General features: G+C 34.7%; 2 protein-coding genes across 2 annotated transcripts; both read left to right on the forward strand.

The window, feature by feature from the left end:
• Nucleotides 1-1,988: 1,988 nt before the first annotated feature.
• Nucleotides 1,989-7,094, forward strand: LOC116135041 (probable E3 ubiquitin-protein ligase LUL4). Its single transcript, XM_031420748.1, has 3 exons — nt 1,989-2,587; nt 5,653-6,163; nt 6,710-7,094. The coding sequence occupies exons 1-3, from the start codon at nt 2,073-2,075 to the stop codon at nt 6,824-6,826; spliced, it is 1,143 nt and encodes a 380-aa protein (XP_031276608.1). The 5' UTR covers nt 1,989-2,072; the 3' UTR covers nt 6,827-7,094.
• A 3,641-nt stretch (nt 7,095-10,735) lies between these two features.
• Nucleotides 10,736-13,083, forward strand: LOC116135080 (heavy metal-associated isoprenylated plant protein 32). Its single transcript, XM_031420778.1, has 3 exons — nt 10,736-11,188; nt 11,374-11,449; nt 11,603-13,083. The coding sequence occupies exons 1-3, from the start codon at nt 11,159-11,161 to the stop codon at nt 13,042-13,044; spliced, it is 1,548 nt and encodes a 515-aa protein (XP_031276638.1). The 5' UTR covers nt 10,736-11,158; the 3' UTR covers nt 13,045-13,083.
• The last annotated feature ends 3,913 nt before the right edge of the window (nt 13,084-16,996 follow it).

Raw genomic sequence — 16,996 nt, forward strand, 5'->3', positions numbered from 1 at the left:
GGATCCCTGGTAATGCTTTGGTGATTAAGAAAATTTCCCTTAATTATGATTCAAAAATTGGTTGACCATTAAGAGTTAATTTTACATAAATTAGAGGTTAGACTAAGATATTTTAGCATCTATAAATTCGGCTCATTTAATCCATCTGATAAAAAGTACAAATAATGAAGCATGTTGCTTGTATGGGAAGAAAAGATGACAAATTATGACCATTAAAATGATTCCTAACAAAGGGTTAATAGCAAGTTCGGGTGATAATGGAGCTTTTTTTTTAATTATTATTATTATTTTTTTTTTTTTTTTTGTGTGTGTAGGTGTGTTTTTCTTGATAATTGGAATGTTCGGAGTAGTTTATGTACACTTCAACTAATCTTTTTACAAACTCATTACTTTTGTAGGACTCGAACACAAAACTTCCGAATAACTCAAAGTCTTGCCGTTTGGCCACACTTATGTGGTTACAAAGGTGTTTTTATAACTAAGTATTTTCTTTTTCCTCTTCAAAATTATCAAAATCTTGTTGTCATATTGGAAATTAAATACATTAATCCCATTTCATACAACTACAAATATATTCAAAAATACTAAAACCTATCAAAATAGATGGGATTTTTATTGAATTAAATTGAATAAATTAAAATGAACTGGGTCACTGATATAATGATATTAAGATGTTAAATTTATAAAATATTATAAGCTAAGCTAATGTTACCTATAATTTAAGGCATTCTTCTTCTTCTTTAATGTTATACAAACTAAATCAAATGAGATTTTGTTTCCAATAAAAACAAATTTTTCTTATGTTAATAAACATGGGCAGATTCCAATTTTTTATTTTAATATTAAACAAAATTGAATATATCAACCAAAAAAGCCTATAAATTTATTAAATTCATTTGATCACGATCCAATGGATTTGATCGATTACTAAATAGGAAAAAAAGCTAAATATCAACCCCCCGCCCGCACCCACCCCCCCTCACGTTTACATTAATATCACTAAGACCCTTATAAGTAGTGGAAAACTCGTTTACCTGCTTAAGAGTTTGTGAAGTCTGTACCCACATCTCTTAGCTCAGTTAACAGATAATGAAAAGGTTAACTGAAAGCATGGAATATTCAACATAAAATCATGTGTTTCACAATTATCTTTGAAATATAACTCATTTATTACACAATTGTTTTTAATGTATAAGTGAATTATCTTTATAACAAACTTTTGTTACGATGTATGTTTAGAATAGACACGGTATAAAACAACAAATATAACACCCTTTAAAATATTAAACAATGACAGACCATCGTGATCACTTATTGACACAATTAAATACTTCATTTAACGTTGAAAACTACATAAAGAAGTAGATCAAAAAACAACTAATGTAATAAGAGGTGGACGATCACTTGTCGTTCAACGGAGAAGTATAATGTCAATTTAGCTTATAAGCAAATACGTCTAGATTTTTTTGACATTCTTTCAGTCAACAATTATTTTAGAATATTGACTAACACTTCTCGAATCGTAAAGCATAGAGAGGTGCATGTTTCTAATCTATTTATTTTCTTTCCTTCTTTTTTTTTTTGTTTTTTTTTGTTTTTTAATTAATTTAAGCCTTGCAAATTGCCTTCCTATCACCTGCTTAGTTTACCTCTATCTTTAGTTAACTAAGCTCTAAGAAGGTGAATCATGAATGCATAATTCATAAGAACTCAAGGGAGGTGAGTTAGTATTTACAATATTCATATGGATTTAGGTGAAAAGAATGTAAAATAAGGGAAGGTTGTGATAATAACCAAAGAAAAATGAGCCTGTTCAAGAAACAACTCACGATTTGGATGGAGATTTCTTAATTTTCTTAAGCCATTAAAACAGCTCAGTTATATAAAGAAAAATGTCAATGGCAAGAGAAGAAAAAGGAAAAGTCATAGCGTGTGTTTCTGATATGTCGAACAGTCTTCAATAGTCTTTCTTCAACAACACAATTTTTTATTTTTACTAAAGTCTTCACCTTTCTCTTCTCTACCAGCAAACCAAACAAACCAAACCTCTCTGTAAATCAACCAAACAAATTATGGGAATTTCGTGGAGTAGCAGAAGAAGAAACAACCATCATCACCACCATGGTCATTATTTAGCACCACCGCCTCCACCGCTTCCGCCGCCACTACCACCTTACCACGAACCCTCTTTGTATTCCACCCCAAACCCACCTCCACCCCCACCGCCTTATGCTCCACCCCACAATCCTTATCCTGCTCCCCCACCCCCACCACCTCCGCCACCGGTTAATTCTTATTATTACAATTCTCACGGTGGCTACAATTCTTGTAATTATGCAAATCCCGTGATGGGCAGGTTCAACTACCAGTTTCATTACCAGCCTCCTTATTACGCGAACCAGGCCCATGGATGGCCCACTAACAGGCCTCAAGTGGGCCCACCACCGCCTTATGTTGATCATCAGAGTGCAAAGAAGGTGAGGAATGATGTGAATGTTCATAAGGATACGTTGAAGATTGAAGTGGATGAGCAGAACCCGGATCATGTCTTAGTTTCATTTGTATTTGATGCCATGTTTGATGGGAGGTTAGTGATTTCTTTATAGATTAATCTGATTCTTTTTAAAATTTGCTTTTTTCACTTTTTTTTTTTTTTTTGGTGACCTTGGTTTAGTGGGTATGTTGAATTATTGAATGTATTGGATTGTTTATGAGTTGTGAAGCTGTGATCTTTAATCTTAAAAAGTTACTGTTTGGACTTGATTATACTAATTTGTGTACATTGATAGAACTGCCTGTGGATTATTGAATTGGGGTCTCTTGATTTCTAGGATATGTAAACTATAAAAAGAGAGAGCACCAATGAAGGAGTAATCCAGTAATGACATATAACTGGATAGCAGGAGCTATGGCAAGTTATAGTAACTAAGAAATTATCAGATAATTATTTGCATTATTCTCATCAATGGAAATTGCTTTATGCACTATGCCGCAAGTGTAGCATTTATAGTATTTGTTTTTCTGATAATTATTTTGGGAGTACGAGTGACACTTTAGTCTCTCAGATGATGTATGTATTAATAGGGAACTACAGAACAAATGAGTCCTGTCACCTTATGTTGTAGTTTCTCTCATGTTGAATTTGGTGTAAGTAAGAGTGATGATAGCTGTGCCGAACAGAGAAGATTGGAAGTGAGACACGATTTAATCAGTGTCAGAAAATTATTTTCTTTCTCCAAATTAGTTGAGCAATAGTTAGTGATTTGACTTCTCCTAAGTAATGTATGAAGATCGTATCCAAGCACTTGGGAAGGCATAATTGAGGTGCTGTGGCATATGAGTAGCACCTGCACCATAACGCTGGCCAGCTCAAATCTTCATGCCATATCATGTGTATGGTTTGAACTAGTTGCATTATACATATTTACATACAAGTTAACTAATTGAAACTCTTAGGGAGGATGTAAAGAAATATAAATTAGGATTCGAGTTGAAGAGGGCTTTCTTGCAGCAATATTTCACCTATAAAGCGATGTGCACGGGTATGATTAATTTTATTGTCTACTTTTAGCACTTGGCATGGCAATTCAATTTAAGAAGGGGAAGTTTGAAACATAACTAGGATAAGCCTGGCTTAAGAAAGGGCTTCAAATTATGGGATGCTCTTTTCCATCTTGAGTGATTACAAGCAAACCCACTTTATTTGGCCAGTCTGTGTGGCTTAGGGCAGGGGACAATTACTGCTACATGATTATCTATTCCTGTATAGTTAAGCCTAAAAACATTGGAATCAAAGCTTAACTGATGCCTAACCCTTTTTATCACTTTTCGATGTTATATACCTCACCAGGAATTTAGGGCAATGCTTAAGTTATATATCAGGTTAACTCTTAAATATGGTAGTCTCTCTGAGAGTTTCAGTTTCTAGGAATGTATTGCCTGCTTAAATTAATTTTTGGACAGTGTATTTGATCTCCTGGATGTTCTTGCTTGGAAAAATGGTGACTTCACATTCCAACATGCTGGTTTGTGTCATTGTTGCATAAAGAAACTTAATGGATCTTTCCATTAGCTCACTTTATTATTACCCTATCCTTGCCATGTCAGAATATGCAATTTCTGTAGTATTTATTTGTTTATGTCAATATTAGCTTTCTGGTCAAACTGATAAAAGTTTAGAAAATTACCTTTAGTTGAGTTCATATTTTCTGTTCATACATGGCAGAAATCTAGTTCAAACTGTTTTCAAAACAATGTTTTGTGGCAAAATTCTTGGATCCTGATAAGATTGTCTATGCTATGCTGTGATGCTGCACGAAATGTGCAAAACATCAAGGTGAAAATCAGATAGCTCATGGTACTAGCAGTTTCATCGTAGTTATTTCCTTTACTATCTGCTAATGCTTACAAAGTGATTGAAATGAGCTTTTGACACCATTGTAAAGCTTTTTCATTGATAAGAAATCCAGTGGTCTCAATCAAACCTGTCACATATGGACCATTGTGATTGTGAATGCATTTTATAAAATGTTGAGAAAAATGGCCTGTTTTCCTTATTTGGAAGTATAGATGAGTGTACTAGACACAGAACTCCATTATCCTTTATTTTTCTGCAGTCTTTCCAAGTGGCTTTTTTCTCCTAAAAGGAACTATATCTTTCATCTCTGGCAGATTCATGAATCTTTCTAAGAAAGTAAGAAAATCGTTCTGCTTCATCACCTCCTCAAACAGAAAAAGGGTGAAATTTGTGCTCTAAGACTTTATTAGATACCAATTTATATCTTTATAACTATTGCCTAGCTTATCATTTCTGTCATTTCTACTGTCTGTTGCATATTCCCTTACGTCACATGGTGCTCCACATTGTTGGAGTGTTTTCTACCACATAAGGTCTATACCTGTAAACATGAAGGTGAATTCATTTTTTTTCTCCCTGGCTGATTGAAGGGATATTGTTGGTGGGATTCAATTTTAGAAGGTGATTTCATGGTGATCTATATCCAAATTGTCCATCTACCTTTATAGAGAGCTACATACATGGTTGTGTGAATGTGTTTGCTTTTTTCTTCTCAGGTGATTGAAGGGATATTGTTGGCGTTGTGTTGCATAAACTAATTATGTTTGTTCTCTCTCTGGACTATCTCTGTGGTTATGATTATTTGCATTAGTTTTTCTCAAATTTGTCTACGATTATGCATGTCTTTCCATGTGATTCCCTTAAAATCGTGAGATGTTGGTTACTTATAGTTTGACGAGCGTTATCACCACCTCTCCAAATGATCAGATAGTCAAGGTCTTCAACACTCTAAATGAAAGACCACATATGATCCAAATGTGGAGAATGATTGTACAGGAGGCTTGTAGTTGGTCACAGGGACTTGGCTTATCTTTAGAAGTTTAATACTATATATATACGTACAATCTATGGAACCTTCTGGAACTTAAAAGCAAAAATTATATGATCCCATTGGGTACATAATGGAAACAAGTTTCAGATGAAAAGCTGCATGTTGATTTGATCAATAATCTATATGTTTGAATTACTGTTATTGTAGTTTAAGAGAAAAAAAGCTTTTTTATTTTTAAAACATTACTTACATAATGGATTTTTTTATATAATGTCTTTTCTCTTGTTTTCTTTCCTATTGACAGCATCACTATTTTGTACTTTGCTAAGGAAGAGGCAAATTGTCGGTTTGTTCCGCTGTTTCCCGAAGCCTATGTGCCAGTGAGAGTTCCCTTTAAGAAAGGACCGGGCCAGAAATTTCTTCAGCCTTCAGGGACAGGCATTGACTTAGGCTTCTTTGAATTGGATGATCTCTCTAAACCATCACCAGGAGAAGATGTATTTCCTCTTGTAATATCTGCTGAAACAAATACGCCATCAACGTCCACCGATGAACATTTCAGTGATCCCGAGCCAAATACAGCTCCTCATACGCAGGTCACTCAAGTTGTTCTAGAAAAGAATAATGATGCTTCATTCCAAGCAAAAGTAATAAAGCAGATATTGTGGGTTGATGGGGTTCGCTATGAGTTACGTGAGATATATGGAATAGGAAGCTCAGCAGCCGAGGGTTTTGATGACAGTGACCCAGGGAAGGAATGTGTGATTTGCATGACTGAACCTAAGGATACTGCTGTGCTACCTTGCAGACACATGGTGAGAGTCCACCTTAACTACTCTGTACTGAGTATCATTTCATGCTAATGCTTTTGCACAAACAATATTAATTAGGGAGATTAAGCCAGCGTAGTTAGTCAACAGATTATTCTAGATGTGAGAACTAATATGAGGATTGGAATATTGATTTATTTAAGTGTGCCCTGGAATTAGTTCTGAGCTGGGTTATTGTTTTTCTGGTCTTTTTTAATCACAAAGTAGCTGCAGATCTAGTTTTTAAAATACAAGGACAGAAAATTGTGTGTATATATGCATGCACATGTGGTGACTATGTACTAAGTCTTCGGCAGAGAGTTAGATGTCTATTTCAATAATGAGGAGCTATTAAGCATAGCGATTAGTTGCTATTTTAGCATTAAAAGTTTTCAAAAATTTCACCTCTTGCTCACTAACTGAGTCCCTGTGGAAATACATACCTCAGCATATAACAATTTCAAGCTAAATAAGGTGTTCTCCTATCCTCAACTTGTATGTAGTTCTTTAAACCAAGTATTTAACTCAAATTGTTTATATCGTATCTTCCAGTGTATGTGCAGCGAGTGTGCAAAGGCATTGCGGCTGCAGTCAAATAAGTGCCCCATATGCCGTCATCCCATTCAGGAACTTATAGAGATCAAGATAAATAGTGGTGGTGATCAATGACAGATTTTTATATCAAGTTTGATTGTATGGTATGAGTATTTAATTCTTTATGTTTGTAATGTGTCTTTCCCAGCTCTTTATGCATATAATTTTTTTGTATATTTCAATCATATATAACAGTTTTTTAACTTCTATGTGACATCCATGTGAAATCTAATCTTGCAAGGATGAAATGTAACAGTTAGTGTGTTTGTGCATGAGAATCTATGACTGAAACTATAGCTTTCAAATCTTCAATATTCACTCAATCAGTGTGAATCTTTAACCATCTTCAGTATCTTGGGTGTATGCATTTATTCATTTCTTTTGAAGAAAGTAAGGTTTTGAGCCACAGAGTTAATAACTAAATAAAAGTTTGCATCAGTTGGGGCAACCCTCTTTTTGTAAAAAATAAATAAATAAATACCAGTGAGGTGGAGGAATAATCTTTTCCCTGCTTTCACCGAATTTTTGAAGTTTTCAAAGAAAAACTTAAGTTAAATTGTCAATGCAAATTATTTTGATATCTTTGCTTTTTCTTTATACTCCTGACCTGTTCCTTTTTGATAAGTGGGTAAACCTGACTTTCCTTGGTTGAATTTTCAAATTATGTATTACAAATACATGTGATTAGTTGTTGAAAAACAAAATGAGAGAGGTTGTAGCTTGTAAGGCTACTTAGATAGGATGAACATTCTAGGTCTGAAGTACTTTTTCCCCTTGGGCTAACGCCCAAAAAGAGAGTTTTAGAGGGAATATTTGCCATTGAAGTTAACAATAGGAGTAGGGGGACAATCTAAGAATCTTCAAAGCTTGGATGTGCCTTTGAGAAGATGTTACCTTTGAATAGATGAGGATGCAATGAGACTAATCATATTTTGGATCTTACTGAATATCTTTTCCATATATGGATACTCTTTTATTGCTTTACCAGAAGAATCGTAGAAGTGGTTTCTCTCAAATTGCTTCTGGTTAATTTGTACCAAACTCTGGTTTGAATTCATGTCTAGTTCAGCTTGTTAAATATGAAGTTTCAGGATACCAAATGATTCATGTACCTTTATTACAGTCACTTGAGAGATGTTTCATTTCATTTCATTAGCATTACATCACCTTACCCCATTACTTGAGCATAGTCCAATTTCATAGAACTTGCAAAAAATTTAACATGAAGTAGCGAAAGCTGTCATAACCCACATGCTTGCTGACTTCTTTTAGACATGTATACAGCAGTGTTAGATTGATAGTGAAATCCACAAGGATTGTTTGGGTAGTTTTCTGAAATTCGAGTAATTGTGGCCATGTGATGAACCATTCCCTCTGTCATTAAGAGTTTGGCAATGCACATTCAGTGTAAACACCCACATTTATTTTTTGATTATGTCGTGACTTTCTTCTGCTAAAATTCTTGCAGTTACAAAGTAAAAACATAAGATTGCAAACCAATTTTAAGAAGATGAAAAGTTAATTTTGTGCTCTGTATACTCACAAGTAACAATGAATCAACACCTCTTCTTAAAATTTGACATCATGTGAAACATGGTGCCCTACTTGGGCTGTGTCTCTAGCTGGCATCTATGTATCTCTGCCTCTGGTTATGAATATGAGGCTGTGGACGATGATCTGAGATTTTATGAGATAGGTTTATTGAGGGATAATCCAGAAAAGCCATTCCTGCACCAAGTTCTTTTTTTTGTCATCTTTTAGTACTTATTTTTAGTGGAGAGAGTAAAATAAGAGTTTTTTTTCCCTTGAAGTCAAAAACTTACGAGGATCTATAGCTGCATTATTATTTCCCAATTCACGTTAAAACTCGAGCTATAACCAGTAAAGGGCATGTGAAGATGAGATGAGGCAGTTCATAATAGAAGGCCATGTCCCCTCAAGCTGTATTTTCTTGGCTCATCGATCACTATCCAGGGACCATGTGGTATTCATGTGATTGTGATGCCATCATCATAAATGGCAATGCCTATTCCTATTCTCTTAAACAACTATACAGACAAAAAAGGATGTCACCTCAAAATCAAAACTAGTTATCCCTCGTCAATTTCGCCACCATTGACACAAACCAACCTACTCAGTTCATCTTAAAGCTTAGACATAACATAACCCATTCCCAACGTATTCACTTTAAATTTAAAAGTGGGTTTGAGCAAAAAAAGTCACACCTTATAAATGAAGTAACAAAAACATGATTAGTGATGTTCTATATGTATCTATTTCTAATCATTATACGACTGGAAATCGTGACATATTCATAAAGTTTGATCAAAATTTTTGTTCTGAAATAAAACATAGTGGTGGGAAGGAAGAATATTAGATGGGTTATTTTAAGTAGAGAAGGAAAGGCGTTTTGTTTAGTTCCTTTTTCGCAATTGAAATGGCTTTATTGTTTTAAAAGCAAAGTGAGATGTCCAAAGGGGAAAAAAGAAAAATAGAGACAGAAACAAAGGCAGAAGTTTTGATGAGGGGGTTAGGCTTTTAAGAAGAAGAAGAAGAAGAATAGTCGTATAAACGTGAATTAGCTAGAGTTTTATGGTAGCTTTCATGCCTAATTCTTGCTTAAAAGTAAATCATATGATTGCAGAACATTCACTGTTGTCCACTTTCTTTTTGTAAAGTTGCATTAAAACAACTATTCACATGCCAATGCCATTCTTTCAATAGTCCTTCCTTGTACATCAAAGTTGTAGCAATATGGAATGCATAATGAAATAGATTGATGTTATATTTTTGCATACAAAAGATGATACCGATAATGGTAAAGGATGTGAAGTACCCATTTGTACATTTGTCAATTTAACATGTGACCAAGATATGCAATTAAGGGTAATTTCACAAGGATGGGACCTTTAAAAGGGGACATTGTCACATTATACTTCTTATTTTGTTCCATTATTGCATACTTCTATTCTATTCTACAAAATAAAATTGATGCCACTTCTTTCAACCTTTTACTATTTCACAATAGTATATAAATTATTTTTTACTTTCATTTGAAGACATTGTACGGGAATCTCGGAAGCTCATTATTGAATAGGTTTATTATACATTCAGTCGAATATTCTAAATTATTAATTATAAAGCTAGAAAAAATAATTTAGCTGAATTAATTAAGCATTTATTTGCCCAAACAAAAGATATAGAAAAGGAGATGTATTTGATTAATCCTCAATTAACAAGTGTTTAAACTTGTAATGGATACTAAACTTCATTGACAAATTTCATACTAAATAGTAATCATCAAATCAAATAGACATTATACATGATTAAATTGTAAAGATTACAACCAAATTTACTTTGAAGAAAAGCAAATATTCAATCATATTTCTTTGAGAAAACCCAAATGTAGAGCCAAGAGGAAAGTTGGGTACGAGTTTCTAAGTTTAAGTCCCTTTAAGTGGGTTTTTTAATTGTTCAGTAATTTTGGAGCTCCAAAGAGAATTAATTGGGGTAGTATAAACTAAAACTAACTCGGATTAAAACAAAAAAACGTTGAGTTGGGTTGAGTTGAGTTAAGGCAAAATGAGGTAATGTAGGGAAACAGTGGAAATTAATAATTTACAGGGCAAAAGCTAAAATAGAAAGACCCCATTAAATGACATTATTAAATATTGGAGAGAAAATCTGACACGAGTCATTCACATCTGCTGATAATAATTATGAAATCTGAGCAGCTCATCATTATTTATTATCCCCCATTACTCACTTTCCATGGTGAAGATGTAAATTAAACTCACCCTTTACCCAGTACCTATCCACACTCAATAACTTTTATCTTCTACTTCACCCTAATTAATTTTTAATTTAATTTAATTTAGTTTAGTTTTGACATTAATTATAATTTTTAATTAAATTACATGAACATATATTGAGTAGCTTGTATAATATCTAAAATGGGCTTCAAAAATACTAATAAATAAACCCCCTTAAAGAAACGTTGAAGAAGCTTTGTTTGCAAACACCCTATCCCTGCCATCTCTTTTTACCTTCTCTCTTCTCACTCTCTTTCTCTTTCTCCCTCACCCTGAAATAAGGAAAGCAGAATCACCAGAGAAGTTTCAATGTCCACCCCCTTCTTCTAAAAACCTTCTCTTTTCTCTCTCTCTTCCTCCAAGTTTTCAACTTTGTTTCTTATTTTTTTCTCTATACCCAGTTGATCTTCTGTTTTTCAGTGAGCTAATTAAGCTTGGAATACACAAACCATTGTCAAAGTTACATTGTAAATTCATCTTCTGTGGTTTAGTGGCTCCTGTTTCTCAGATCTACTAGCATTATCAACTATTGTTTTCTTTTCGGTTATTATACCTATCTGTTGGTTTTATTTGAGTATCTAGAAAGAAAGAAAAAATGAGTAAAGAAGAGTTTATGAAGATTCAGGTAATTTGTTTTCTCTCTTCACTTTCTTTGCCATCTATCAACTCAACAGTTTACACTTGTTTCTTTTCTCAAAGCTTTCTAATCTCCCATTGCTCTTCTCTTTAAAGTTTTTTGTTTTTGTTTTTCTATTTCAATGATACTTTTCTTGACACTGGGTTTGTTCTTTGGGTTGCTTGTGCATGCAGACTTGTGTCCTGAAAGTGAACATACACTGCGATGGATGTAAGAACAAAGTGAAGAAAATCTTGCAGAAAATTGATGGTACCGCTTCTAATCTTCCAAAAGAAATATATATATATATATATATTTTTTTTTTTTTTAAGGATAGTTTACGGATTTGCATGTCTTGAATTCGTAATGGTTTTGTAAAGCTTTAGTCGTATGTTAAATTTGGGTTTGTTTGATTTCTTTCAGGGGTGTTCAAAACCACCATTGATGCAGAGCAAGGAAAGGTGACAGTTTCAGGAAACGTAGACCATAATGTTCTGATTAAGAAGCTTCAGAAAGCAGGTAAACATGCTGAGCTATGGGGTGCACAAAAGCCAAACAACAACCAACTAGCGAACCAGTTCAAAAACATGCAACTTGACAATGGCAAAGGTGGTAACAACAACAAAGGCCAAAAGGGTGGTAATAATAACCCGCCCAAAGGTGGTGGTGGTGGTGGTGGTGGTGGAGGTGGAGGCGGCCAACCGAACCAGCAACAACTTCAGCAACAACTGCAGCAACTCCAGCAAATGAAAGGCTTTCAAGATCTGAAGCTCCCTCCTTTTAAGGACATGAAGATGCAGATGCCTATGAAGGACCAGAACCCGAAGGGTGTCAAGTTCAATCTTCCTGAGGACGAAGATTTGAGTGATTATGATGATGATGATGAGTTTGATGATGACGAATTTGATGATGAGTTCGATGATGAATTTGATGAACCCCTTCCTCCAATGAAGAAACCTATTATGGGTAATGGTCAGCAGGGTATACCTAATAACATCATGATGATGATGAATGGGAATAATCCCCAGCTCATGAATGCTCAAAAGCCTCCTCAAAATGGTGGTGCACAAAATGGTAAAAAAGGAGGCCCTGGCGGTGGGGGAGCTCTTCCTGTGCAGGTAAATATGGGTAACAGTGAGGGTAAAAATGGAAATGGAGGTAAGAAAGGTGGTGCTGGCGGCGGCGGCGGCGGTGGGAACAATCAAAACCAAGGTGCCAAGAATGGTAAAAACGGTGGTGGTTTCCCTCAAAATGGTAATAATGGTGGCGGTGGTGGCGGAGCCAACAATAAGAATGGTAATAATGGGGGTGGTGGTGGTAACGGTAACAACATGATTGGTAATGGGGGCAAAAAGGGAAATAGCGGTGGCGGAATAGGTGGTATGAATGATGGGTTCCATAACATGGGTGGGGCTGTACCTCAAGGTATGATGCCCAACGCTAAGATGGGTCAAATGGGTAGCATGCCAATGGGCCAACAAATGGGTAGTATGCCAATGGGTCAAATGGGCAACATCCCAGCTGTTCAAGGCCTTCCGGCTGCTGCCATGGCTGGTGGTGCCGGTGCAGGAGGAGGTGGTGGGTACTTTCAAGGAGCCGGGCCGGATCTCATGCCGGGTAACCCATATCACCAGCAGCAACAACAACAACAGTACATGGCTGCTGTAATGAATCAACAACGTGCAATGGGTAATGAAAGGTTCCAGCCCATGATGTATGCAAGACCACCGCCTGCAGTGAATTACGTGCCCCAACAGCCTTACGCTCCATACCCGTATCCCGCCCCGCATCCATACCAACCTCATGATCCATCTTATACTCACTTTTTCAGTGATGAAAACACCTCAAGTTGCAATGTTATGTGAAGAAATTATTGGTCAAGTTTTCTCTATAAGTTTGTGGTGGTTCTGGTTCAATTATAGTTGAAGGATTAGAAGTTTGGTCATGCCATATTATACATGGAAATGGGTTTTCATTTTAGTTATAATTTTCTTTCTTTTTTGTTTTAATTTTTTTTCTTTTAATCCTAAGTTGAATTAGGGGTTTTAAATTATGATAGGGGAGTATTTATTATATATAGATAATTATATTAAAAGTCTGGCTAGGAGAGGGGAGGGAGTGTAGGCTCTTTTAATGACAATGTTTATATGTGTTTATATAATGTTGCAAAACAAGAAAATAAGATATAACATATAGAGAATGGGGTAAAAACAGAACCCTTCTCTCTGCCCATTTCTCTCCCAAAATTTTATCCTATTTTAGAAACTACTTCTTTCTTGTTACAATCCATTTCCATTCTACTGCTTGTTTTGTGTTGTGTTGTGATAATCATGGAGACTTGTGAACTGTGGGCCCTATATTATTAGTTGGACCCCGCTTTTCCTGTGCGAGTGCGTTTGGTATTTTGACTATGGTCCCACCATTTTTAAAAATAAATAAAAATATTAATTCAAGAGCGTATTATTTCATCTAATAACTCACTCTCCCTCTGCATCAGTAACCGTAGAACATGTTGACAAAGACAACCTAACAACTTTTCGCTTGGAAAATCTAACGGCGTTGACACCTTTGACATATATTCTGGTAAATCGTCGGTCTAGTCTAATCAAACTAAAGACCAACATCTTCAAATCACAGGTATTTTACCATGGTGTTTGATTGGGCACGTGACGATCAACGATGGTGATGGCCCCAGAAAGCTCATCATGCATCTTGTCTAATCAAAACATTTGATAAGATATGGGGTCCATAGCAGTACTTTTCTCAAAAGTACTTCTCTGTTTTCATAGACATTTTATTTTACATATACGATTCTCTACAGTAACATTTTTGCTTTACAGAGCAGTAGACATTGTGATGGGATTTGATTAGATGAAATTAGGTTGTATGATTATAAGTTGTGGATATGTTTTCGACTCATAAGATTTAGTGGACCCATGTTATGTATTTGCTTACGCCAAGTTGTTGTATGCAATTCAGGCTTCCTTGCACGGGTGCTGTAGCCCTGAGACAACATTTAATGTTAGTAGCTCGAGATCCAAAATTTACTTACGCTGTTTGGTCACGAATTTAACACTATTCCTACTCTCCATTACTCTTTTAAGCTAATCCAATGTTACCAAGGAAGAAGAGGACACGTGGAAGGAGGTGAGGAATCACATGGGAGATGGGTGTCTGTGGGGTTTGTTTGGGATTTACATGGGTGTGCTCTGTCATTCACACTGTACCATGTGTTGTGGTTTAACAAAACTAACATCCTCGTTTTTCTCATTTTCTTTTTATTTATTTAATTTGTTTTTACACTCAATTTTAATCATGCTCAGTAGTTGAGAAAATGGGTAACTGAAGGTTAAGTCATGCAATGCATGTAATTTGTGAATGATAATGCAGTAAGCTTTAAGCATATTTTGGGGAGAAAAACCAGGGAGTTTCAGACATTAATTTAGGAGAGTTTTACCAATGATGATGAAGCACACTTTATTTGATTTTTTTTTTTTTTTTCACTTTATTTCTTTTTTGGGCCCTTATTTTTGACTATAAAGGAATNTTTAATTTATTTTTACACTCAATTTTAATCATGCTCAGTAGTTGAGAAAATGGGTAACTGAAGGTTAAGTCATGCAATGCATGTAATTTGTGAATGATAATGCAGTAAGCTTTAAGCATATTTTGGGGAGAAAAACCAGGGAGTTTCAGACATTAATTTAGGAGAGTTTTACCAATGATGATGAAGCACACTTTATTTGATTTTTTTTTTTTTTTCACTTTATTTCTTTTTTGGGCCCTTATTTTTGACTATAAAGGAATCAAAATTTTAATACTTTCACGTGGACCCTCGCTTCCCCTTCCATCCATTCATTAAAATCCTTCTTTCAGTTTTCTGAAAAACAGTCTTCAATCTTACACCATCTCTTCAACTAAATATCTGGGGAATTTGATGTAAATATAAAAATTAATAGAGGTTATTTAGTAAATTGGTAATGGGGATAGATAATAGATCCAAATAATTTTCAATGGCCGAGATGACTTGTAGGGTCCACCTGTATCCCTTGTTGGGTTTGCTGAGCAGAACAATCCATTCAGCTGGGGCCCGCCCAGTTTCACGAAAAAAGAACAATCTCAATTTTATGAAAAGTACGAAAACACCGCTAACGGAACAACAAACTCCGTTAAGTGTATTATTACGATAATTACTAAGTTAAAAAAAAGTAAAGCAATAGTTGCAAGTTCGTACCATCGAACCTTTAAACAAATCCAAATATCTCCACATCGAACGGCGGAAAGGACTTCCTACTTGATTCTCCTCTGTTCACACGCACACCCTACATTACCGTACGCCATCATAGACTCTTTTCAAAATTACCACATTCTCCTCGCCTTTGCCTAACACTTTTCCCTCCATATTTTCTCTCTATCTTCGTTTTAAATCACTTTCTCACGCTCCAAACAGTACTTGGTTTTGATCTGCGTACAAGAATTCTAGTATTAAGTGAGAATGTAGAAGCCTAGAAGGTGAATGGTGATGGTAAGTCCACTGTCCCCCCACCACCACTTTGAAAGGCCAAAATCAATTGAATTTTTTTTCATTTTGGAGCACTCAAATTATCATCATCATCATCATCCAGAGTTTAATGAATATGATAGCGTACGGTTTGACATATTAAATTCTGGAACATTACCCGTGAAATACATTAAATTCTCATTTCTGTTTCATGTCACGGTTTGATATATAGAAACCTAGATCGCCAGTACACTCTCCTAAACTTTAGTATATACTTACACCTTAATATAAATGCCGTATATAATATAGTTTTCTAAAATAATACACAAGTTACGACCTAAGAATTGGAATGAATGGTATTAAAAAACTTCATTTACGTAATTTTTTTTTTTTTTTATAGAAAATAAATAGGTCACTGGGAAGGAAAGAGTTATTTAACAGAAAAGATTAACTTTAGAATAAAAATCTAATAATAATCTAACAGAAGTTTAACTTTAATTGGGCCCTTAATATCAGAAAGAAAGTTAATTAAATGGAAGACATAATAATATTTCTTTTGTTGGTCCTGAAATCAAAAAATGNAAGAATTGGAATGAATGGTATTAAAAAACTTCATTTACGTAATTTTTTTTTTTTTTTATAGAAAATAAATAGGTCACTGGGAAGGAAAGAGTTATTTAACAGAAAAGATTAACTTTAGAATAAAAATCTAATGATAATCTAACAGAAGTTTAACTTTAATTGGGCCCTTAATATCAGAAAGAAAGTTAATTAAATGGAAGACATAATAATATTTCTTTTGTTGGTCCTGAAATCAAAAAATGGGACCTAAACCTGTAGTTGCATACTTGCATTGTGATTGACAGATTGAGGCTTGTTTTGGTGAATTGTATAAAACAATAAATACATTAAATATGAATAATGCTTATCTTTAAAGACATACAAATAATACGAACATTAAATTTTTGCAATTTACATGAAATAAAGTGAATAATTTGAAAAAGGGAAGCGCCGGGGCCTACCATGATGGGGGTTAGGTTTTATTTTTTTCAATTTCATGAACCAATCCACATACAAGTTGACCATGAACACATTTGAAATGAAACCACTATTTATATATAAATTAATCAAAAAATAAATATGGGAATGTGTTGGATGGAGTGAGACTTGACTCTTGAGTACTAAGGTGTTGAATTCTTCACCTTTTGATAACAATAGTATAATGAAATGCACAATTATTTAATGAAATGCATGTGCCATCACATCTAGGTAATATATTTTTGCATAAAGTATGATTTGATATTTTCCAAACCAAC

Source organism: Pistacia vera, unplaced genomic scaffold, assembly GCF_008641045.1.
Source record: "Pistacia vera cultivar Batoury unplaced genomic scaffold, PisVer_v2 Contig293, whole genome shotgun sequence".
Classification (NCBI taxonomy): domain Eukaryota; kingdom Viridiplantae; phylum Streptophyta; class Magnoliopsida; order Sapindales; family Anacardiaceae; genus Pistacia; species Pistacia vera.

Bases quoted from the DNA above. Each gene is read 5' to 3' on its own strand.
- LOC116135041 (XM_031420748.1), top strand. From the start codon at position 2,073: ATGGGAATTTCGTGGAGTAGCAGAAGAAGAAACAACCATCATCACCAC. The intron at 2,588-5,652 runs GTTAGTGATTTC...TCCTATTGACAG, and splicing joins GATGCCATGTTTGATGGGAG to CATCACTATTTTGTACTTTG. The intron at 6,164-6,709 runs GTGAGAGTCCAC...CGTATCTTCCAG, and splicing joins TGCTACCTTGCAGACACATG to TGTATGTGCAGCGAGTGTGC.
- LOC116135080 (XM_031420778.1), top strand. From the start codon at position 11,159: ATGAGTAAAGAAGAGTTTATGAAGATTCAG. The intron at 11,189-11,373 runs GTAATTTGTTTT...TTGTGCATGCAG, and splicing joins AAGAGTTTATGAAGATTCAG to ACTTGTGTCCTGAAAGTGAA. The intron at 11,450-11,602 runs GTACCGCTTCTA...GATTTCTTTCAG, and splicing joins AATCTTGCAGAAAATTGATG to GGGTGTTCAAAACCACCATT.